This window comes from Simochromis diagramma, unplaced genomic scaffold (genome assembly GCF_900408965.1).
Source record: "Simochromis diagramma unplaced genomic scaffold, fSimDia1.1 OVJJ01000284.1, whole genome shotgun sequence".
Taxonomy (NCBI): domain Eukaryota; kingdom Metazoa; phylum Chordata; class Actinopteri; order Cichliformes; family Cichlidae; genus Simochromis; species Simochromis diagramma.
In genome coordinates this window covers 2002451-2027581 of record NW_024386871.1, presented here as the reverse complement: position 1 = coordinate 2027581, position 25131 = coordinate 2002451, and the positions used below count along the sequence as shown (strand labels likewise).

General features: G+C 39.1%; 1 protein-coding gene and 1 long non-coding RNA gene across 5 annotated transcripts in view; one reads left to right on the top strand and one right to left on the bottom strand.

The window, feature by feature from the left end:
* Positions 1-21: 21 nt before the first annotated feature.
* Positions 22-25131, bottom strand: part of vps13a (vacuolar protein sorting 13 homolog A) — a 43918-nt gene continuing 18808 nt past the window's right edge. For 2 of the 4 annotated variants that reach the window (XM_040031597.1, XM_040031598.1), the window contains exons 41-76: positions 24092-24301; positions 23851-23994; positions 23658-23759; positions 23405-23557; positions 23059-23317; positions 22631-22791; positions 21220-21323; positions 20758-21070; positions 18682-18818; positions 18210-18504; positions 17988-18092; positions 17397-17543; positions 16962-17093; positions 16652-16785; positions 15764-15832; positions 13631-13763; positions 12714-12771; positions 12225-12396; positions 11467-11620; positions 11139-11285; positions 10911-10992; positions 10741-10810; positions 10358-10472; positions 10123-10236; positions 9871-10016; positions 9660-9741; positions 9450-9563; positions 9216-9291; positions 7880-8043; positions 7644-7689; positions 7359-7482; positions 7107-7221; positions 2699-2784; positions 1602-1725; positions 1411-1485; positions 22-1310 (exon numbers count right to left, since the gene is read on the bottom strand). In XM_040031597.1, coding sequence (XP_039887531.1) covers positions 1260-1310; positions 1411-1485; positions 1602-1725; positions 2699-2784; positions 7107-7221; positions 7359-7482; positions 7644-7689; positions 7880-8043; positions 9216-9291; positions 9450-9563; positions 9660-9741; positions 9871-10016; positions 10123-10236; positions 10358-10472; positions 10741-10810; positions 10911-10992; positions 11139-11285; positions 11467-11620; positions 12225-12396; positions 12714-12771; positions 13631-13763; positions 15764-15832; positions 16652-16785; positions 16962-17093; positions 17397-17543; positions 17988-18092; positions 18210-18504; positions 18682-18818; positions 20758-21070; positions 21220-21323; positions 22631-22791; positions 23059-23317; positions 23405-23557; positions 23658-23759; positions 23851-23994; positions 24092-24301 — 4713 coding nt within the window. In that variant the 3' untranslated portion in view covers positions 22-1259. Of the gene's footprint in view, positions 1311-1410; positions 1486-1601; positions 1726-2698; positions 2785-3174; positions 3800-7106; positions 7222-7358; positions 7483-7643; positions 7690-7879; positions 8044-9215; positions 9292-9449; positions 9564-9659; positions 9742-9870; positions 10017-10122; positions 10237-10357; positions 10473-10740; positions 10811-10910; positions 10993-11138; positions 11286-11466; positions 11621-12224; positions 12397-12713; positions 12772-13630; positions 13764-15763; positions 15833-16651; positions 16786-16961; positions 17094-17396; positions 17544-17987; positions 18093-18209; positions 18505-18681; positions 18819-20757; positions 21071-21219; positions 21324-22630; positions 22792-23058; positions 23318-23404; positions 23558-23657; positions 23760-23850; positions 23995-24091; positions 24302-25131 lie in introns of those variants that run through there. The other 2 variants (XM_040031599.1, XM_040031600.1) reach the window with 2 other exon arrangements.
* On the top strand, positions 24813-25116 carry LOC120733422. Its single transcript, XR_005695821.1, has 2 exons — positions 24813-24917; positions 24990-25116. It is a non-coding gene; the product is annotated as an uncharacterized LOC120733422 (long non-coding RNA).

Below are 25131 nucleotides of genomic sequence, written 5' to 3'. Positions count from 1 at the left end.
AGAGTAAACAGCAGCTGATAATAATAATTAGCATTCCTTTATTTTCAATATATACCTTTTCTCTGTATAATTCATCAGCATGTTTGGCATTGCATATGTGTGGTATAAAAACATAAAAATCACAAAATTTCATACTGCAACCTCCTCATAAAGTCTGATGCGAGGATGGATATATACAGATAGACATCATATTAGGTCATATACAGCAAACTGATGCATGTAAGTACAGTATAAAAATAGCATGCATCTCTGACTCACACACTCAACAGTCTTTATTCTGCAATGTATAAAAAAAAAAATAGGAAAAAGAAGAACTTTAAGGATGCACATTTTTTGAATTATGTGTACTATAAAGCCATACTAATTCATATTAGCATGCCTTTTGTATAATCCGGTAATAGAAACAGTGTGCAACATTAAATGTGCTACAACAATTACGGTTAATTTGGCCTCACTGATACTCGAGGGATTTTTTTTCCCCCCTACCAGTCACTGTTAAGATTGACATTTCTACACCCAAATCCTCCTTTACATCCAGAAATGAAAGTTAAACTGAATCTCTAAAGCTATGGTAGGCAAAAATGTTTTTGGTGTCATTATGAAAGGGGGGGGGGGGGGGGGTCAACAATAGCGTTTGTGGGGGAGTGGGAGTCCTCTTCTACCTCTTCTTGGCTCTCTTGGGCAGTGAGAAAAAGGTGGAGGGTTAAGAAGGTTTTCACCCGCTAGAGCCGGGGGTATCCACATGAAGCTCAAGGTCAACAAAAATCCGTTTTTAACTGTGCGTAATGTGCAAAATCCTGCGCTCATCTGGTGGGAGAGACTTTAAACTGAGAGGTACGAGCTGCAGGTGGAGGCCCGCTCATTCTTTTCCCCTTTCAAAGTTTGTCCAACAGCAGCTTTAATGTGTGTTTGATTAGAACAAGTACATCTAAGGAATCACAATCCTCCATTCGTACAATCCTTCAAGCAGGCAATAACAGAACCTGTTCGTAAACTCCAGACTTAACGTTTTAATAAAGAAAACCATAATAAAAACAAAAAACATGACCAGGTGTAAAATAATGAATGCAAAGCAAAGTGGATGGAAATCAGCAATCTGTCTACATGCACACTGTGTCTTTCAGCCCCGACACACACCGACAGTCCACATCGTTTATTCACTAGTCACACATGGAGGGAAAAAAAGTAGCATGCAGTAAAGAAAAAAAGGCACTGGCACACACAGAGCTCGTGTGTTTAGCGTTTCTCGATCTTCAGAGTCAGTACTTAGGTAAACTCTCTCTTGCATCCTCCAATTTGGTGAGAACCCACTGAAAATAAATAATGACCAAAGTTAGAACTAATTATTTTCACTAGTCGTGTATCCTGACTGAAAGGAAATATCAGCTTGAGTCCAAATTGCAAACTTACTTTGGCTATCTCTGGAGTTTTGAAGTTTATTATCTTCCCAAACTCTTTGGCATGAAAGACTGACTTCACTCTCTCCTGCAGTGGAAGGCGAGGTTCAGTGCAGAAGTAATAATAATAATAATAATAATAATAATAAAGAAAAATTTGGGTAGTAAATAATGGTAACATCTTTTTTGTTTGTTTGTTTTTACCTTGGCCTCAATGCGAAGTCGGCGGTCCTCTATAATGGTTGGATCCTTGGTGAACTCTTCAAACAGATACTGCCACTCACAGGTCAGCTGACCAAAAGTGCCTTTGGTCACAAAAAATATTCCCCTGGGAAAAAAAAGATGAGTGTTTAAAAGGAATGAATATCTTGTGGAAGAACAAAGAAAAATTGAAACTTTATATTTCAGTTTCTTTATCCCCAAAACAATGATTTTCAGTCATAGGCATTAAAAAAGTAAAAAGACATAAGCTGAAGCCAACATGGGAGTGCCTTAAACCTTAATCTGAATGCCACCAGATGGCGATAGCTGTGGTTGTAAAAAGACTTTTGGTTCCATCTTTGTGAAAACAGCTTCCTGTCTCGACTGTAAACATTTTCCAGCTCAGTTTGTGGGTCAATCATTCATTTTGGTTTAACTGAATTAAAAAAAAAATGGATTTTTGAATAAAACTTCAAAATGACTTCCCAGTCAGTATACAGCTTACTATCTCGTTACATCCATATTTTGGGCGGGATTTTTTGCTTTTTTTTTTTTTTTTTGGGGGGGGGGGGGGGGTGGTGTTTTGCTTTGTTTTTTTAAACCAAGACAGCAGCAGTGGAAATGCTGATCTCCAGGATTCAAAACGGAGCTCCACAAAGCAACAGCTGACACCACGCCAGCTACATCCAAGTTTTATACAGTCTGTGTTACAGTGTGGGCTGCAGCCCCCTGGTGGGCAATGAAGGTACTGTATGTCAGAAGTATGAAGTCAAATCTTTACATTAGTTAGAATTGAATTCGAATGTAACGCTGTTAATAGAGAGTCAAGTACAAGAAGTACATCAGAAGATTAAAACAAATGAATGAAAACAAAGGAAAGAATTTTCTTCACAGTTGATCTGAAAGCCTTGGTAGAAATACGCAAATACTATATAAATTTTACAAAAATTTTAGCATCCAAACTGATTAGAAAAGAAAAAATTATGCATCATTTGAACCATATCTCAGCTCTTGGTCATTATCTCAAGTAAAACACTGTCTTGAACAGAAGAAAACAAACAAAAAAGGGTAAAGAAAACCCCCCAAACAAAACCACTCACCTCTTGGTGATCATCAGGAAGTCAGATTCATTGACTTTAGCATGAGCAAAGTACCTGTAGCTGGCAAAACGTCCATTCTCAATTTTCTAAAAAAAGAAAGAGACTAGAAAAATATCTGTCCAAACAACAACATTGAAAAATACATCACTGTCTGTCAAAAACTGTATATAAAAGTAAAGGAAGCATGAGCTACCACAGCAAAAAACAGTGAATCAGTATCTGCACAATAGTTTCCCTGTAACGAGACTGGAACATGTTGTGGGATGCAGATGCAGGACAGGATGAAACAAAGACGATGGCAGGTGGAAGTTTGAAATGCAAAGACTTTATTAAGAACAAAATATCAGTGAAAGGTTCCAAGTAATGACAAAAAAAAGATAACAATGAAGGAAAAAAGTGTGATTATGATGACTTAAAGATGAACACTAATAAGTAAACTATTGAGAAAATGCCTGGTCCACAACAATGGCTTTTTATAAAAAAACATTGCACTGTTAACATGCAGCTCTCAGATGACATTTCAGGATATTTAATTGAGAGACCTTTACAAGTGCTAGGACTGTGTTTTAGTTTGGACAAGAGGACACAGACTTTCAGACTTTAGTTTTCTGATTAGATCATACGAGTCAGCATGTGTGACCTTCACACAAACCTTCTCCAGCAGGAAACAAATACATCAACCTTAATCATGAATGGTTAATGGTCATGTGATACGAGGTTTACAGCCAAGTTGGACTTGGCTGAAAAATGGTGGCTGGAGATCATTTTTAGTTTGTTGTTGTGGAGCAGGGGAAAAAACAAAACAAACAAAAAAAGGGTGATGAAAACAAACAAACAAAAAAAAAAAAAAAACACAGTTAACAACAAAATATAAAAAATAATAAAATCTTCTAAACCAGTGACACCAGTAATGAAAGTCCCTACTTTGGTTCACTTTAATCTAACCAAACATGATCTCCAAACTTTGAGACAACCCTCCAGCACAGACTACACACAAAACACCAACTCTACAGCTTTCGCTTCTGTCACTGCTAGCTGTTTTCACTCATCTCCCTTATCCTCTGAGCCAGATCTACGCCATTCACTGTACGCCACTTGCCTCTGCGGACATGACAGGAGAAAAGTGTGGAGGGTTAGATCAGACAGAAGGTGCGAATCTTTCTGCTGATAAGGCGACTTCAAGGTGAGAGCCAAGGAAAAGTCTGGGTGACAAATCTGCAGTTTCAGACTTTAAAAGTATGGAGAGTAATATGTCTTAAAAGTGTTACAAATGCGTATGGTATGATCTACAAGTGTAAACTAAGAAATCACACAGGAAGTAGAGATGTCCTAGTTTTCCAGTGGGACTTGAACACAGTGCAAAGTGCACTAAAGGCTTTGCAGGTAAGTGAAAGGGTTTTTTTTGTGTAGTTTCAGACATTTGTACAGACAGAAAGTTTTTTAAAAGAGAAAATGATCAGATTTGTGAAGCTGAACTTAAAAAAAATGTGTCTGTAAATGAAACTAATTTTACTTGAGGCCAAATTACTTTGTATGTGTGTGAACTGAAGCACGCATTTGTGAGTCATCGAAAGTTTCACACAATAGAAGTCATTTACAAACAATTTTAAAATATTATATCTGACCTGAAAAGACTAACAAGCATTAAATGCTCTTGGATCTATAAAAATGTAAATGGCTGTAAACTGGATCACAAAGCCCTAATGCAATAGCTTAATTATTGTTTGGGCAGATAAGATAATTATGGTGGACCTAAAAAGATGAAATTTGCCAGACTATCAGTTTAAACAGATCAGAATCCCTCCCAGCTTAGACTGTGATAAGCATTCCCTCTTCTCTCAAAGACACAAGGAAACATTTGGGAACAATCAGGAACAATGGTGTTGAAGGCTTTTTAACAAAAGCATAAACATAAAACTGAAGAACCTACTCTGATTTATAGAACTATTACTCTATATGTCCTGGTCCTAATTTAAGCTGAAGGAACAACTCAGTTACTAACACATTACTACACACACGCAAACCTAAGCTGGTGAGACAGAAAGGTGACAAACTGAAGAAAGTCTTGAATGAAGATGAAGTTAGAAACACAACGATGAGACAGTCAACATGGAGCAGACTGGCAATGATGTGAATCATATGACAAGATTTAAAACCCTTTTTTTAGCTTTAAATTTTGCAGAATCTTTATAAAAAAGCACCAATTTGTCCGCTGAAGTTATCTGGCCTCTCTTGTAGGCTGCTTTAATTTATCACCTTTCTGTAAATTTTAGGGAAATTAGGATTTTTACTATTAAACACAATGTGAAACTTCAACCCACTCTATTCAACTCACAGCTAGACAACGTCAACAAAAGGTTAGATAAATATCAGACCTGAAACACATGTAAGCTGCTCTGAAATGTGAAAATATGGCAAACATGATATATTTGGATTATATGCAGACATTCTGTTGATTTCTGGTGTGAAATACAGCAAATATAATCTTTTTTTATTTCCTGTACCCTTTTATTCTTCCTTGCAGATTACAAGATTTAACCAATGCCGCTTCCTTTTAACCATAACTTATAGTGATATAAAAAAGAGACATTTTTAATTCTATCCATCTGTAGCGTTCACATTTGTAACAAAGTTGCTGATAAAGGTTCCTTCTGAAAACTTGCATGGACATCCTCATATGCATTAATGATGCACATGGACCAGCCTCAGTTTGTAAGCTATTCTGCAGTCTGGCAGCTTAACCATCGTGTTGAACAGATTTGTCTCTGATTGCTTTCCTGGTTGTCAGTCTTGCATTGACCTCTCATTTCTTAATGGCATCTGAACACTGGGAACACGGTAGCTGAAACCTTTCTACCATTAATGAAGTATCACTTGGCATCAATATCGCATCCTCTGCCAGAAGAAGAGTTTTTGTATTGTTTGTATTGACTTCTTTTTACTTCAAAAATTAAACAAATATGTAATTTGTCCAGAGACTGCCAAACCTATTCCTACAGGAGTAGTAAAACTTCCCCAAACAACAAAGGCAACCATTTAGGGCAGGGGTCAGCAACCTTTAAGACCCAAAGAGCCATTTGGACCTGGTTTCCACGCAAAACAAAACACTGGGAGCCGCAAATACTTTTTAACATCTAAAATGAAGATAACACTGTATATATTGTTTTTTTTTACCTTTATGCTTTGTGTGAACAACTAAGGTGTGTTGCTTAAATCCATGAAGTGCTACAGAGAAAATTACATTTTATTTATTTAAATAACACATTTTGAACTCTTAAAGAAATATAACAAAAGGAAAGACACCCAGCTGAACTAAAATGATCCATGTAGCAAACAAAAACTGTTGTGAGCCGCCACCCTTATATCACCTTTGGGCTTTTGGAGCCTTGACCTGACTTTTAAAAAAAATAATTGGAAAAAAAGCACTATGCTGCTGAAAAATGAAAAGTAGATAATTACAAAATTCCGCCTAAATATGTATTTTACCTGGTTAATGTGTGTGGCAGGGCGTGGTCTGCAGCGCCGCTGCAGGGGAGGCGGACGCACCTGAGCGGCACCCGCAATCACGCCTCGCCGCCTTAACGTCTGTGCTATCTATGCTGTTGTTGGTGTGTGTCGGGCTGTGAGCTGAAAAGCTACAGCCAGCTGTATGCGTACAACCGTGTGTGAAAAGTGGTCAATAAAGAGAAGCTGTAAAGCGTGTTGATGGAAACATCGTCGTGTCTGCCGTGGTATGTTTACAATGGGACTTCTGCTCCTGAACCTCTGCTCACAGCGTCTGCAAATCGGGGCTGTACGAAGTCACTTTCATCTTTACGCAGGACTGTAAGCTGTCATCTGTGAAGCGTGAGCGGTGTTTGTTTTTAACATAGTTCACGGTGGAGCTGCTGACATAATCTGGATCCGAAGATCCATAATTGGCCTCAGTTGAAAGTCTCAATAAATGAATGGTGTTTCGGCGGGTACACCAGCTTCCGCGAGTGTGACGCTTATTTTAAGCGATGAAAAAACTAATAGAATATAATTTTATTTTTATATTTCAATATTACAATAATCTTCCGATTTAGAACTACAAGTTAAAAAAGAACTAACATAAATAAAATACACTTCAGCTAAATACTTCTAATTTATTTTCCCAAACCACGCGGAGCCGCACTATAAGGACTAAAGAGCCGCATGCGGCTCCGGAGCCACAGGTTGCTGACCCCTGATTTAGGGCATCCAACACAGCTAAGAAAATCAGTCAAATAAGTTTGAAATGTAAAGATAATGACACCACATCACAGTAAAGATAAAACAACTTTAAAAATTAAATGACATGAATGCAATATTGTTAAGAGTTTTCCATCTTTGTAAAAACTGGGAATGACTGTAAAAAGGTGATGATGGAGAGGGGTTTTTGTCTTACCTGAAGCATCTGACTGCCGAGGCCTTCCCGCTCCTTATATGGTCGTATGACACCATCCTCGTGGATGAAGCGAGGAGGACGTAGAGACTGAACATCTTGTGACGTCTCTGCTGCCCTATATCGAGACATTTGCATTTGGAAACACACACCTTCACACAACTCAGGGCATAAACAAATTCAAACAGGACCTATCAGATTACACACTGATGCGGCAAGTGCACAATCACATAGCACAGACAGAAATAACTGTACCTCTTGATCCCTTGGAAAGTGCTGCTGGCCATGTCAATAATGCCTCCTGTTGGTCGAGCTACTGCACCAACCAAACCTTTTCCAACACCTTTAAAAAAGCCCGCTGCCCCCTCTTTCTGGGCCCCTGCATAATAACACAAACACTGCAGCTTAAGTTCAAAGATCTTCACGGCCAAATGCCAGAGTCAAGTGTTCAATGGAAACACACTAACAGAACACGTAGTTTTTTTATGCCCTTATTTTATTGGACTAACATGTTTATACTTGTGGTCAGACTCATCTTACCTTTAATAGGTTTGGTAACGATCCCTGTGATCCCACTGACAAATCCCTGTGGGAAAAGGAAGATAACACTGCAGAATAAATGACTCATTACAGCCGTGCATTTTCTTTCAGACTAGTTTGCAGTGTTGTTGTTGCTAGTCTTACTACTTCCTACATCCTGCATTAACTGCGTGTTTCCTGCTGATAAACAGAGAGGAGCAACTTAAAAACCAAAGAAACCAAACAGTTTTACATACAGACACCAGTCCTTTTCCACCCCTGGTCAGCCCCTCTCTCAGACCGCTGGGCTGTTTGTTCATAGCTTCTCGTCTCTTCTGCTGGTACTCTTCATCCATTGTGATCGCTGCGACACCCTTTGCCATGGCACCTGTTATCCTGGAGGCTGCACCTGCAATACCGCCTGAACAACAAACATGATTCGTTACCTGAGACTATTTTTTAATATATCTTAAATGTTCATGTCAAAATTGTGTCAGTGAAAATCTGAAATTTTAAGGGCTCCAACATGGTGCTAAAAAGTCTCAGATGTGTAATGAAACAGCCACAGTTCACTGTTAAAGGCAATATAATGCTGAAATTTAACAGATATAACACTATATTAAAAACACATGCAGTAAAACGACAAATGCTCAGTTATTACACTTTTCAAATTACAGCCCTATATAGCAGCCATGAACCCATCACAGTCAATCAACGTGTATAATGACAGCAGATAAAGTGAGGACAGCATGCAGGGCTGTACAAACTCTTTAACGACCTTCATTTCTTTTTATTTATTTTTTTTCATGTGGTGATGAGCAATAATTCTCCGAGCTTTATTAAGTTTTTTGTTGGACATTTACTGCTTTTTAACTCATTTTCAATCTAGTTTCAGATTTTCACAGGATTATTTTTAACATCTGATAAGCTTCTTAACACTGATGTCAAGCATATAATGACACCAGGCTAAAGGGATGAATCATTATTGTTTCTACACATAATGGACACTTTCAATTAAATTTTATTTTTAACCAGTTTGTTACCAGCAGCCTCTCAAAAAAAGCAAATGATTTGCTGAATCTATGAAACATGGCAATGATAACACAGTTTGACAGACAGAAAATAGCTGAAAACAAGTGAAGGAAACTGGACAGTTGGGAGGGACAAAGAAAGAAGTTGCAGGTCTAAAAGGCATGCCTCCACTTAGGCTGGACCTCAACGTAAGTGAAGCAGTGTGGGATCATCTTTACAGAAAACAGAACAAAAGGCAACCAGCATCTAAGGAAGAGCTTTGAATGTCCTTCAAGAAGTCTGGAGAACTATTTCTGAAGACAAGGAAGCTGAGTAAGAGAGTTCAGGATGTGATAAAGAATTGTAAAAACTGTTTTTGCTGTACATACTGTATTTCAAAATACAAAGAAATGAGTGCAAGACTTTTGCACAACACTGTAGATAAAGTTAAAAATGGAAGATAAATTAAAACATAATTAATTTTTGAATTAGAAATTCCAGTGATTATTTAGCAGTTTTGACCTAATCCTGTTGAGCTAAGGCTGACTCTGTATTACCCCTTTAACACCATTTCATGCTTACCTACAGCTCCTCCCACCAGCGCCTTAACCCCAAGAGCCATTCCTTCAACAAACTCCTCAGGGCCCTGGATGGCTCCCTAGAAAAAAAAAAGAACAGTTATTGTGAATGTTAACCTGAATCCAATGTGGCCATATTTTCTAAATTACACAACGTAACTATTCACAGGTTTTATAACGCACTTCAAAGCTAAAAGACACAGTTGAACTTGTCAATAATTTTATTGGATATCATTACCTGATAGGGCTCATAAAAGAAAGCCTCCACCCCTTCTGACAATCCTCTGATCAGTCCAAATGGGTTTCCAAGAACATCGAGGCCCAGCACCAGCACATACATCTGCTTAATAGCCTTGAGATACACATAGGTGGAAAATCAAAATATCACAACAAAAGAAGACAAGACAAATTGCCACTTGTCTGGTTTCATTGTGCTTGTATGTATTACCTGCTTAGAATAATGTCTGAGGACCTCCCACTGGAGCTGCTGAGTGGTGTAGAACTGGTATGTCAATTCAAAAAAGGCCAGCCTGAAATAAATGTCACATTCAGCCAAGAAGCAGGGTTGGAATCACCAAAAACAAGTCACATGGAAGTAATTTAATGCTAATGGATGGCACATGCATGCTGTCTATTTGAGCCTTTTTCTGTATTCATACTTGAAGACAACATCCTGCACGTCAGTGAGCGTCGCGCCGATACTCTTTAGCAACAGATTTAGCGACTGCACAGGGATCAGTTCCGAATCTCTCTTCTGCTTCAAGCCATCCTCTCCGCCTGTGCTCAGAGAGAAACTCAGGTGCAGCTGACAAAAAGCACAAAAACATCAGCAGGCGTTACTATGGCAACGGAGAAATCGCAGAGATCAGTTCAGACACTATTTGTTTGACAGAAACTGCATTCGCACACACCTTAATGGGGGAAATGTGGAAGTACTCGTAGAGGCTGATGGGAGATTTGTCAGCAGCAGAGACATGGTTCAGTTCTGTCTTTATGTTCGTTATGTCCTTTTCAAACAGTTCCACCTACAGCATCAGGGGAAAGGCACAACAGCTGTTGAGTTAACTGAATTACTGACTAACTGAATAATCATAATGCATTCTGAACAGAAAGGTAACGTTGTGTGTGTCAATGTGTGTAGCCGACCTCCTGTTCTGCGCTCGTGATGCTGTCGTTCTCTGGGGAGAACAGCTCTAGGATGGCGTACAGGAAGCCCAGATCAAGTTTTAGATCCATCTCCTGAATTAAAACCACAAAGTACCTGAGGCGAACAGAAATCAGGACTTAGACGAGTACAAATGAGAGCAAATTTCAGGAGTTAAACTTTCGGTTAACAGAGAATTGTAAGATTTCAGCTCACCCAAATATATTATTGGTCTTAAAAAGGACAAATAATATATTTATTTGTCTGGTAGATCATAATCTACCAGGTAGATTATGATCCTGACCTCCATATACAATAACAATGAATATCAGCTAGAAAAACATAATTTGAGGAGACAGTGAGAAAAGAAAAGAAAAACAATTACTTGATGCGTGAGATATCAGAGTGCCCCGCTGCTCGGGTAACAATGCTGATATCAGTTAGAGGTTTGGGTTCTGTGGAAAAAAATGTACAGAGTATGATAATAAAGACCAAAGAGCTAAAATAGTCTATTATTGTAAATAAACAGATAACAAAAAACCTGCATTAACAGACCTGTCTCCATGGCGACAGACTTTGGCAGTTTCACGGGGTAAAAAACGTAAGGGAAGATGGCCCCAGGTAGCTGATTCTGGATCTGTAGAAGGAAAGGACACAGGTCTGTTTAGTGCACAGACCAAACAGAGCTACACAGCTACGAAAAGGCAATTAAGAAAAGCCTTTAGCTAACTTGCTTGATCTTCTTTTTCAATAATGATTGTAAATTGAATAAAAAATTTTCACCTGTATCCGGTGAACTTGGATACGATAGGCGCTCTGTCGTGGTGAAATGCTGTACTCCACCTTCACACCCGGCAGGAAGTGCCTCCTAAGAGGAGCATCACATGGCTTCATTATCTGCATGTCCTGGCCAGTGGGATTAAAGCACACCTGGGAGACAATGACAAAAAAATTCAACAATAATGATAAGTATCCCATTATCATGTGCAATTTCAAATTCAGTTTTATGAACGAGTTTACATGCTATGTGGATAATCTAAAACCAACTATTTTCATTTGCTTTTATCCACCATTTTCATATGACAGAATAAAAATAATTGCAATATTTAACCTGAAAGCCGTTTTCCAGATCGAAAATTGCCTTGTCTACGGCCCCAGATTCCAGGTAGTCTTTGAACTTGTCCTCCATAACTTCAGCTTCTTTAATGGTCAGAGGCTTCCATCGACTCTTCTTCTTAGGTTTGAATTCCCACACAACATCAGAGCTTAAATAAAAGAGGAAAGAAATGAAAGTCTCAGATTAGTTAAGCAAGAAAACATAATTTATAGATAAAATTTATACACTCATTGGTCACTTTGTTAGGTACACCTGTTGAACTGCTCGTTAAACCAGCTATCTAATGTGTACATCAAAAGGCGCTTTTTAAAAATAAATAAATAAATTTTAGGAGTGTAGAGATGGTCATGATGACCTGCTGCATTTCACACCTAGCATCAAAATAAAAAACACAGGATTTAAGTGATTATTGTTGTCAGATGGTGCCACACTGCTGATCTACTTGGACTTTCCCACAAAACCATCTCTAGGTTTTTCAGAGAATGGTCTTGAAAAAACAAACAAAACAAAAAAACAACTGAAAATATAAAATGTCTTGTTAATCCCAGAGGCAAGAGCAGAATGACCGACTCCTTCCACCTCATAAAAAGGCAGGAATAACACCATTAGGCACTTGATTTAACCAAGATCTGCAGATGGACATTTCTGAGTGCAGAACACGTCAAGGCTTGAAACAGATGGGCTACATGGCACCTGCAAATTAGAGTTTACTTTAATTTACTATTTATTAAGCAAACACAAAAGCGCAGCACCTTGTGATCCCAATGAAGGCAACCTCTTGGTTGGTGCTGTTGTTCACCAGCGATAGGCCCACATGCCGTAGTGTCAGGAAGATTTCCTGTTGAGCAACCTGCACCTTCTCATTGTCACAGAGCATCTTGAAGACCCGTCGCTCCTCAGTGAACAGCACAACACGCTGGAGACCTTAGAACAGATAAATAAAATAAATAACACACATTTCTTTTGTAACCCAAAGGAAAGTTGTTGTTCATTACCATTAGAAAATGAATCAGGGATAAATAAAACCTTAGAAATGAGTCAGACTTGCAGTTCATAACGCCAACATCCTGCCAGAAAACTGTGTGTTTTTTAATATATATTTTTTTAACAGTTCTAGAGATTATATTACTACAATATGGCAACAATTAAGCACTGGCAATAAACTGTGGAAACTATAAACATCATTTCAGTTTATTCAACTGCACAAAACAGCTGAGCATTTTAAGATCATTCAACTTTACCTTCATAAAAGGAAAGCACAAAAAGTTTGCCCTCCTTGTTTACGTCCTCTCGCAGGTCCTAAAAGACAAAGCGTATAAACTTCAGTATCTTTAATCTTTATTTAGATACTCTTCCATCGAAAGGAGCCAGCTGAGGTGGTTCGGGCATCTGACATGGATGCCTCCTGGGCGAGGTGTTCCGGGCATGTCCCACCGGGAGGAGGCCCCGGGGCAGACCCAGGACACGCTGGAGAGATTATATCTCTCGGCTGGCCTGGGAACGCCTTGGTGTTCCCCCGGATAAGCTGGAGGAGGTGGCTGGGGAGAGGGAGGTCTGGGCTTCTCTGCTTAGGACCCGGCCCCGGATAAAGCGGAAGAAGATGGATGGATGGATGATCCAGATTTACATGATCTGTATCTATACAGTTTTAAACTAAAGGTAATCAAATTTATGACCGATTCATCACCACCAATAACATATTTACAGTTATTAACAATGAATTTGCAAAGGTGATACTACTTTAAAGACCTCACACTTAAAATATATATTATCTATATATATTCACGGGTTACTGTAAGGTGTGAAGTACATGAATAGGTGCAAAAAGTCTCAGCAGTCACAGGGTATCTAAAAACCAGCAGGTTCACATTCAGTAAGCTCATTATAATTACCTGCTTTCGCAAGCAGTACAGCCTTTTTCCCCCCTCAGGATTTCATTTATGAATGAACCTATGATAGACTTTTAATATGCAAATCTTAAAGTAAAGCCAGCCTAATCAAATTTATACCTAAGACAGCAAATACTGCTTTTTTATAAAAATACGTTCAGCAGAAACTGATTTTATTTGGGAAATGTAAGATATTTGTTTTTGGGGAAAAAAAGGATTACTGATAAACATTATTATTCAGACAGTTATTATTCTGACACGTGCAGTACCTCTTCACTCTTTAGTGTCCCAGAGTAAGTGCTGCATTTCCAGGAGAGCGCTCGTGACCCAGTGGGCTCAGTCCAGGTGTAGTACACAGCTTTCCCAGCCTCCAGCTCCTCATGCTCCGCCTTTTTCTGAGAGCTGCATGTACACAAACCCACCAAGACAGACACATGCCGTATGTATCAGCAACATGAGTTAAAGCTACCAAAAATGAAACAAAGCAAAACAATTATTGACTTTGAAAATACAACAGAGCCCCTCCACCACAATCAAGGACCATGCCAGCAATCATTTTCTCTGAGTTGTCTCTCAGCCTGCAGCAGCAATTTTCATCAAAAGACAGAAATATGTCACCCAGAGGTCCCCAAATTCCTGGAAATAAAAGGCTCAAATATGCACGTTCACATATTAGTGAGGATTCTGAAACAAATATTCAATGGATCATAAAATGAAGACTGAAGGAAGAAGTGGCGAAGCTGGAATCTACAAAAGGGTATAAAAAGCACTAGTCGACAGCACTACAGGAAGAAGCAGGTGGTGTGATTCCTTTGGAGGAATCCCATCCAGTCAGCAGCATTCACATTTTTCTATAAGATCATAACAGAGATGAAAGCAACACTGAGTAAATGGCTTAAGATTTGTATTCTGCTCCTTTAGATCTGTGTAAATTTCCGGTAGATCAGTAAAAAAAATAAATGGGTAATGGTGTAGGTCTTTTATAAATAGAAAACTGAAACTGTGACACAGTCAGTGGCATTATGTTATGTACAGTGGAACCCCGACTTACGAATACCCCGTTTCACGAAAAATTCAAGTTACGAAGGCACTGAACGGCATTATTTCTGCCCGTGTTACGGCAAAATGCCCGAGTAACGAAATCCGCTGGCTCTGATTGGCTGAGCCTACAATGCCCACAATGCCTTCCGAATCATGTGACAACCCCTTGGCTTCCGTACTTGCGCTTCGCTGTTCCACTTGAATGACGTATTGTTGTTCTAGTTAGCAATTAGCCTATAGCCTATCGTTCAGCATCGCCTCACTCAAAAGGCACAATGGGTGCTTCGACCCTTGGGAATGAATTAATTTCATAAGTCGGGGTTCCACTGTACTTAAAAAACAGAGTTTGAATATGGCAGAAGTAGGCCATGATATACACTAAAAGGAAATATTGAAAGTACAGTGATTCCTAAATACAACTAATATAACTTTAGTTGAGGGAGCAGAGTACAGAGGCAAACTAGAATCAGAGCTCAAAGGATCTTTTTTATACTTCGGTTTATCTACACTCGTCCATCTGACCACACTCTGCACTCAAATGAACCATTAATGTAACATCGAGAACAAACCATGATTAGCTGCTGCATCGTTTGCATATTTAGTTAACTCTGGTTAATGTTTGGAGACATCTTCGTGATATACTTGATCCTTCCTCTTGGCTTCGCCCACATTCCCTCTTTCATTTTTTTTATATACCCACTGTTTTACTTACTTATGTGAATTGTATAAGAGAAGCTATAAAGAAATTTGAAGTCCCACACCTACAAAACTGTGGTTTCTATAAGTCTCGAAATCTGCTGCCAGAGATCAGACACCTAAATATTTTTGGAACATCAGGTATTCATCATTCTATGTTAACCTGAGCTACGCTCCTACAAGTCAACATGCAAAGAGCCACGGTGCCAGATAATGAGTCTGAACCTAGCTCAATTATTTTTCTAGACGATGGCATTTTAAATCTAGCCTTCAAAAAATGATGTTAGAAAAATGTCTAAAAACACCCCTACCTTCTTCTTCTATTTTTTTAACTAATGGCAGACTTGAGGTTTTGCTAAACTCTTTCCACTGGATTTTTTTTAGGCAAAGCTTAGACGATCCTGTGGGAGCTAATATGAAACCACCCATGCGTTACTCATAGTGCAGTTTAAATAACCAAATGTACTGATGTGTGTTTAAATTGTTTTTCTTTTACCTTTGTCAAAGTTTACTAGACTGATTACTTCCTATAGGAAATAACTTTTCTCTGGTGATGACAATGTAACTACACTGATGGTTCTCTTTTGTAATTCCTGTTCCTCATTTCTATCTTTATTTTGAGTTCAGAGTTTGTCAGAGGAGTTTCCCTTTTTCATATTTTCTACCTGTCCTCCTCCACTGAGAAGGAGAGGTCAAGTATCTCGTCAGCCACCCACGAGGATTCTGTCCGGACACTGCATGACCCACAACACACAAACAAACTGCTATCAGCAAAAATAATCACAGGCAATTATTATTAACTTAACTGTTTGAGGCAACTGGAACAGAAGAACAATATTGTTACTCAACAAATATGCAAAGACACATGTCAATAAAACATGGAAATGGAAATGTTTTGCGTGACGAAACCTGTAAAATTAATGGCTGCTGTTCATAAAATGGATAAAAACAAGAGACAGAAATAACTAGAACACTAAGAAAAGGTTTTATAAGTACATTTGCCACAAAAACATCCTACTTCTGGATAGAGCACCTAATATTAGGGTGAATGTGGCACACACAAAAAAATCTAACTGAAAAGAAACATTTTGCATTTTGAAAGTATTTCAAAAACACAGTTACAGACAACACCAAAGATCTACACTAATGCTAACAAACAGTATGACAGAATATTTTTTTAAAAAAACACTTTAACTAAACACTGAAAGTCCCTAGGAAACAGAATTTCATAAAAACAGTTTAAACCTCAGTGACAGGGGCCTAGAGGCCAGTTTGCAACCCTCTGGGAACCCCTAGTTGCTAAGGACAACCGGTTGACAAATGGTTGATGGAGGTTTTTGGCTGTAGCTGAGTGAAATCAGTTGCAAAGATAGTGCTCAACAAATACCCACGTTGTGATTGCTTTGTTCACTAGTAAGCTGTTATGGCTGCAAATGGTCTGAATGGAAAACACCAACTTTTCTGCAAACAATTGCTGTTAGTGAAACCTAAAAAAAGACAAACCTAAAACATTTTCTATATTTCCTTTTAACTGTGCCCCTTGGTTCTCTCACCTCTGATGGAACTGAAGAGTCTGATTTTTAGTGTGGTTGATGATGAGGAAAGGGGCTGCGCCATCATGGTAGTCAGAAAATTGAATAGTGGCCGAGTGTTCCGACAGATTCATGTCTACTATAATCCCACCCGCCTACACAAAAGAAACAAGCAACAGTCTGAAAGCCGTAATACAAAAGGCATGTGTGTGAAAATCATGTTAATCACCTCAATTACACATTATGTAAAAAAACAAACAAACAAACAAACAAACAAAAACAAACTTATATGCACACACAAATATTATTAACTATGTGCATTTCTGCTTACTTTGTTGTCCAGATGTAGCAATAAGCAGTTCTCTGGTCGTTTGAAGTCGATAGTCACTGGAGGCGATAAGGAAGCTTCTACTTTAATTTTAAGCTTCTTAGTGTCACTCTCAGGCCAGAAAGGGATGGCTGACTAAATGTGGGGGGAAAAAAACCAATATGCTAAATGCTTCTTGTCAGATTATCAGTAGGTAAATACATTTTAAAACTTTATCAAGACATGATCTTTAAATAAAGCATTTTTATGCACAAGAAACCTTTAGTCACATTAAATTTATAGAAATCAATCAGCACACATGTTCAGTTGTTACATCACACCTATTTATAAAGTTAAATGTAAGAATACCCAGGATCTTGTGTCTATGATATACTCAAACCAAAACCAAGACCTTAACCTGCATTGTTCAAAAAGAGAAAAATCTGAACAGGCTCTGACCTGTTCTGGTTTTGCCTCAGTCCAAGTTTCTTGCCCGTCTTCGCATATGAACACACTGTGCTTAGTTCTGTTGACCAGCATGTAGAAGGGCACAAAGGTCACAATGCGGGTCAGACTGAAACTGCTTGCATCGATCTTCACACCGACCTGAAATAAGACAGAGAATAAGACAGACATATTACATGAATACAAAAAAAGTACATATCCAATACACCTGCCTCTTTGGATCCTCTGCCTCCATCTCACCCTATCCCTCATCTACTTTCCCTCTCAACATTTTCACCATTCCACCTGTCTTCCTCTCATCCACACAAATGTATTTTGTCTTTCTCCCACTGACTATCATTCCTCTTCTCTCCATAGCATGCTTCCACCTCTTCCCTACTCTCATTGTAGATCAAAATGCCATCTGCAAACATCACAGTCCACGCCAACTCCTGCCTGACCTCATCTGTCAACCTGTCCATCTCCAGTGCAAACAAGAAGCGGCTCAGAGCCAATCCCTGACTATCCCACTTTTTCTTCGCCAACCTCTTCCTTTACATATTTTTTTCACATTTTTATATAAACAGATAAAATTTCAAATCTTACCAGATAATCTTTGAATCTGCCTTTGCATTTCACATCCCCGTGGCTCCCAACTGTGTCCAGAGAGAATTCATCAGATAGTTCACTTTCTGAGATCATAAGACGAACCTGGGGGAGGAAATAATTTAATCTAATAAATGTACTGAACCACTGGGACCACTGTGAACAATAATCAAACATGTTTCTTTTAAAGAGCTTTCAGTAAGACTGACTTAAAATAAATACCTTATTGTTTCGCAAGAAGTACCGAGGCTTGAATGAAAAGAGCAACGGCATCTTGTAGTCCATGGGATGTTTGCGGTGAATGTCATCAGCCTTGTACTGCAACAACCTGTCAGTCTTATTTATCATCCAGTACGGTGAATGGATAGCAACCACCATCTGCCCCAGATCATATTTAACATGAACTGCTATATCCAGCTCAGCCCTCTTCCTTTCCACTGCATCTCCATCTTCGTCTGCATCCTCTCTTAGAGACTTGAACACAATGAAGGTGATCTCTTCCTGATCACTGTTGAGTCTGTACAAGACAATAATTGTTTGTTTGTATCAGAAATGTGAAACAATTTAATGGAGACTGCATGTCTCTCCTATAAATATAACTATGCATCAGCATTTTTTGTCATGTTATTTAAGATCAACATACAATAAATAGAGAAAATGTGTCAATAACAAAAAAAAAGAGATTAAGTCACACCTATATACAGAAGACCAATCCTGAGCCAAGTACTCAATCAAGCGAAGATCAAGGCTTGACTGGTTGATGACTGCAGTGTGAAGCTGAGCAGAGTGACCAGGGTCCAAAGTAGCCTCAGGTGCAGAGATTCCACTGTTCTGTTGAGCAACAGGATGAAGAAAACAAAAGGTGTCTCTGCATTTGAAACTTCTACCTTGCTGCTTTCAGTTCATGCCAACTTGTAAAGAAAATACAATGGTTGGGGAAAAAAAAAAAGTCCCCAGTTACTTAAATTAAGATAACAGAGTTCCATATTACACATTTTTGCTATATTTTTTTCCAAGTATAAAATGAGACATTTTAAATATCTAAATGTGAGTGAATTTTCTTATCTTTCAGTTAAAATTTCTAAACAGAAATGCCAGCATTGGACAAAACTAGGTTTATTAACTATTGCTTGTTTTTTGGGGTTTTTTTGCTGCATAGAATCAACAGATTTTTTTCCTATTTTGGATGAATGGAATGAATATATTTACTTCAAGTTACCATGTAGGAAGCTGAAAATGTCATATATAACTAGTCTTCTGCAGCTTAATGTTACAGAAGTCTACAAATGAGGTGTTAAATACACACTAGATATTTGCTGTTGTATCTTGCCTTAATGCAGTGGTTCCCAAACTTTTTTTGCTAGGCCCCCCTTTGTTTTACAAGAAAAATGTTCGCGCACGCACGCGCACAAACACATCCTCCAACCACACACACCCATATTTTGCTTCATTGCGGTTTATTTCACACCTCAAACATTTAGTAAACAATTAAGCAAATACAAGTAATCTGCAATAAATTACTTACTCTGTTATGCTACGTCCACATCTACACGGGTATTTTTGAATACGCAGCTGTTTCGTCCACACGTAAACGGCGTTTCGAATCACCGAAAACTGAGATTTTTTTAAAACTCCTTTTTTGCGTTTACGTGTGGACGAGGAATACAGAGTTCGTCATGCAACGTCAAAGGTATGTGCCTTTATTCACGTCACGCTGTGCGCGACGTTATTGTTTACATGAGATGAATAGCAGAATGGCAGATAGAGACAAAATACTGTTAATCTGACAATCTGCAGGTTTTACATGCTTACATACACACGCAGTTACTGTCCCTCCATTTAGAAAGGCAGAGGCGTCACGGTGTAATTATTTTACATGTAGTTTTATTTTATGTGTTTTAATATTCAACATTGCTATCAATACATTTTTCCAAAAATGCCTCTCTGTGCAAAATGGGTTTAAAAACATAAACAGCTGTGGGATACTGTTTGTCCGTGATTTGAACCAGGGAATAAATCCTGGCAGGATCAGCCTGATGTTATTTGTATCCCTCAGTAACTTTACTGTATAAAGAGCTAATATCTCCAAAATGTCAGGAGTAGTTAGTCATTATGAGAAGTGTTTGTGAACTAAAAATCAAGAATGTGGGATTCTGTTTGTCCATTATTTAAACAGCCCAGCGCTGCTCCTGACGCAGGGAAAACCAATTCTGTAGGGGAGACCTACCTCGGCACTTATGCAGGTGAAACCAAAGGGAAGATATGCTTCACCATATTTTCTAGTCTTTGGCTTAGAATGAAGTTGGTTTGGAAACATATTCAGCTATGCTTCATCTCCTGCTTTGCGTTTGTGTAGGTGCCCCATACCGCGCCCCCCCTGCAATGGCTCTGCGCCCCCCCCCTAAGGGGCGGGCCCCACACTTTGGGAAGGTCTGCCTTAATGTTTAAACAGTTACAAAATTAAGTAAAGTCATGCAGAGCAATCCCTGCTTTAAAAAAAACTAATGATAAAAGTACAAACATCCAACACATAAAGCAGTATTATCCACATATGCCTAAGTAATATGAATGTGCTGGTCTCTGACTGAGGTCCTATGGTAGCATTACATACTGTAACAAAGAACACTTCCCACTTTTAAACAGAGCAAATACAGCTGTAAAATACACACACTATTATTTTATTGAACATTTACTCACATAAACCCACTTTGTATGTTACTTTTCAACATTCAATGGACTACCTGAGTACAGATTATTACATGCATCCTACCTTTAGACTGTAGGTGATGGTGTAAGGCAGAAGGTTGCGTAGCAGGATGGAAGGCCACAAGTGAAGCACGAAGGGCACATCAAAATTCTCCCCAACATCTCCGGTCTCTTTGCACGTCACTGCATCTTTTAATGGCACAATGTTGATGGTCATCACACCACCTTGGTTTCCACGGCGACGGCAGATTTGCTGTAGGCGTTTCTCAGGCTCCAGGTTGTTAACGTCCTCGTAACTGAAGCCTTCTGAGCAATCATACTGCTCACCCTGACTATCATCTGTGCTCTCTATTACTGGCTGAAGGCTCAGCTCAGATCTGTTTGGAGGGTAAGGGCAGTAAAGGTTAGAGGTTATTGTGTTTTGTTGTTGAACAGAAACAGAAAAGATCTGGAAACATAAAACAGAGAGTGAGTGAGTTAAGTTGTGTGCGTAAATATGTGGGCCAATTTAAGCATTTGCTCCTACCTATACGAGTCCAGAGGCACACAGAACTCCTCGGCAGGGAGGGCAGTACCCAGAAGGGTTGATCCTTCAAAAACGTTGAATGGTATTGAGAAATGATTGATGAGCTGCGTAGTAAAAAACAAAAACAAATCACTGGTTACTGACACTTGAACTTAATCTGAGAGATCTATCTGGGCATATTGGCTTATATACTAAAAGCTACTTATTGGGAGTTCCCACAGTGGGTAGCTTCCTAGGCTTAATTTAGGAGATTTCTAAACTGAATATGCTTCCTGATGCAACCCCAAAGGCATTTGCGTCTCCTCCCGGGATTGAAAAGAGGATCTTTCGCTTGATAGTGAAAAACTAAGATACAAAGACTTCACTGTGGAGCCACTAAATTGTTCAAAAATGCCATAAATTACATTTAATGATTAAATAAAGGATAGTTGAGTGTCTGGAACATTGATCTCTGAGGGTGCAATTCTAAACTCTAACACAATATATGCCACTCCCTTCAGAGAGCAGTACAGGCTCTAAACAAAATACAAAAAGGAGTGGGGGGGCCCTTAATGCAACTAAATAATAACAAGGTTTTTTGGCCTTCAAAGCAGAGTTTCAAAGTCATTTCTGAGCGTTCAACACAGATAGCATCGTCAGAAGGAAGAGCGCAGGGCAAGCTAGCGAGACAGAAGTTAAGCTCTCCTTGCAACATGGCAAATTGAACCTCCCCCACCCTCATTCAGATCTGGCGTTTGGAATTGGTAAGCGTGTCATGGACTAAAGTAAAACAGTATGTTGGATGTGCCACGCAATGCTCAATTAGATGGGTGGGAACTAGTGTGTTAGCGCAGTTAGCTCGTTAACGTGTTGGACACACCGTCGCAGCGAGAGGGCGTCACCCGTCACTATGGCAACATAAACAAAACATAACTGTACAAACAGAACCCCGAACAGCCCTGACCCGCCTACCATATGCTGCTGAGAATATAGCCCAGAAGAAGCGTATAGTATAGCTTTTATTTTGGAAAGCCATTTCTCTGTATAAACTCTCTTTTCCAAAGAGATGATTTCCTCAATCCGATACGGGCTTGCAAAATCGCTAGCCCGGACGTCCCCAGCTAGGCGAGTTGCTCCAGCAGATCCCGGGAATAACATCGGAGATCTCTGTTCCAGAGAGCGCAGTCCTGGGAACAGCTAAGATACTGCGCAGGACCTCAAGCTCCCAGGCCTCTGGTAGAGGACCCGAGCTTGAAGGATAAACCGCCCGCAGGGCGGGCGGGGTGTGTGGTGTTGTGTGTTGATTATATATATATATATATATATATATATATATATATATATACATATATAATATATATATATATATATATATATATATATATATATAATATGATGATATACACATGATGGGAATGATCATCCTACATACCTGGAAAGGAGAGCGGATCTTGATGTACTTGCTGCCTTCTACAGAGGAAATCTGACAGACCAGGAAACGAGTGACTCCTGAGTTAATGTGCATTACACTGTACATTCCACGGCCCACTTTGATCAAAGGGATCACACTGGCTGAGGTGTGACCATCTGGAGCTGGAAAAAGAAAGAAAATAGAACGTACAGGCTCTTTCTGACTGGCATGAAGTTTAAAATTTGGTGACTGACAACAACAACAACAACAACAATAACAAACAACGTCAGATATACTCTTAGAGAATAGAGCACAAGCTAATTAGAAAATTTAAAGAAAACACATAAAACATATATTTTTATGTTTTATCTTTGTGTAGTTGGAGATAACTGTAGATATATCATAGCTGTCTGTTTTCAGCATAACCGTGATAGTAAAGTATAACTCACTAGGCTGTATGTAATAGTCTTTTCCACTCAAAGAGGTAATTGCTGAGAAATGATCAGTGTCTGTTGTGGTTGAATAGTCCATTCCAAGGGATTCGCCATTCTGCATCTTCACAGTGTTAGCGATACTCTGCTGTCCAACAGGACAAAACATCTCACTGTGGCGCACAGAAACTGGTAGGCCAAGACGGTTTTTGACTACAAATGGAGCTTCATCCTTTTGAAAACACTCTGCTGTCTGTTTGGCAGCTTCAGCAAATGCCTGGAGAAGGACAAAAACATGCATATCACACATCGATACACACCTCTAGACAGGTATTTTCTGTCAAGCCTTTGAAAGACTTCTTACAGTGCCCAGGTTACTCAGCATAGCCAGTCCACATTTGGAAAGTGTGATGTTGAGCTGATCTTTACTGTCGATGACAATGACTGTCTTGTAGTCTGGGATATTGGAATCCACTTCATCTGACATTTCTGTGTACTTCACAGGTTTCTTTTTCATCTGGTTAGAGGACAGTAAAGTATTAGACACACCATGTGTATTTTTAAGTATTATTTTTAAGAATGCTATATGCATGCAGAATGCAAGTATACATGAGTACCTTCAGTTCCAGCACCCATGGTCTGAAACCATCTCTTGTCTCATCTTCTAAGGGCTCCAGCAGTGGCTCCCACACTCCCATCACTTCATTATAATAGTGAACCTAAAAATAAAATGCATTACTAAATAGAAAAAAAAATTCTGAACAGCAGCCAATTTATTAAAAGAACCACATGTCTATTGGTTTGTGTTACCTCTAGGGTAAGCTGACTGTATAAGTTAATGAGCGTGGACCAGTTCTCCACATCTCCCTTGAAGGAGGACTTTGCCAGAAGCATGGGGATGGTGCGATGTCCCACTCCAGCCTCCAGAGTCACACAGATTGATCTGATGTTCACCTGCAATTATTTTGCAAATTCAAATCATAAGTTATTATATGGCAGCATACAGTCAGCTTTACCATATTATAATTTCAGCCAAAATGCTAATAATTACCTTTAGGGACTCTCCCTGTGGTATTAAGCAGGTCATTAATTTGGTGTCTTCATCGTCATCTTCTTCTAGGAACCAGAGTTTGAGCTCCTTCCAACTCTGCTTATCCCACAGGTTCACAGCAACAGGGCTGTCCAACTTCTCAGGGGTCTCTGCTGTTGGAGTGAGTGCTGACTGGATAGTAATCACAGTGTTGATTATGACTGGAGATACCTGTGCATGAGTCAGACACATGGGAGATAAAACTTAAGGTTACTTGCATAAGCCTGGCTCTCAGAGTAAACAAGACGTGGCAAGCAGCAACAGCAGCCAAGTCAATCAGGTCCTACAGGAATGACAAATCACACCAAACACATTGCTGTATGGCTAAGTAGCATGACATTGTGGCCTATGATGAAGACTTGGGTTCAGGATTAGGCGGAAAAAACAAAACAAAACAAAAAAAAACAAAAAAAACCAGCTTGCGCCAGTGATGGAGAAGTTAGCTAAACACTCCTGTCTATTGAGAATTAAGCTAGCTAGCCCATACTGGACGTTGAGACATGTCGCTACACCAGATATTTAACTAATGACTGCGTAGTAGGGCAAGCTACTTAAAGTTAAGCGTTTCTGCCCGACAGAAATAAATTTCTTGCTTTTAAAATTTGCTTTCATTTGATACAATTTTTATCAACAAGTGCAGATACAGTCCTGTTAGAGCAACAATAATATGCCCCCTTATTATATCCATTACAAGGAAACAAAAGTCTGAAATGTTTTTTTATCAAAAAACTGTATTTCCAAGGTAACACACTGCTGTAACCAGATGTAGGGATTGACTTTCTGTCTCGTTTAACCCTCGGATGGTCATAGTCAAAAAAGGGACCCTTTTGGGTCCCTTTTTTGACTATGACCATCCGAGGGTTAATTAAGCATGCATACAAGGCAGTGGTTTAACCCCAAAAAGTTCAAATTTAAAAAAAAAAAAAAGGCTTTCATTTGCTAACAACAAAGAAGCTGGAACTACAACAAAAACACAATCATTTCAATTTGAAGAACAAAAT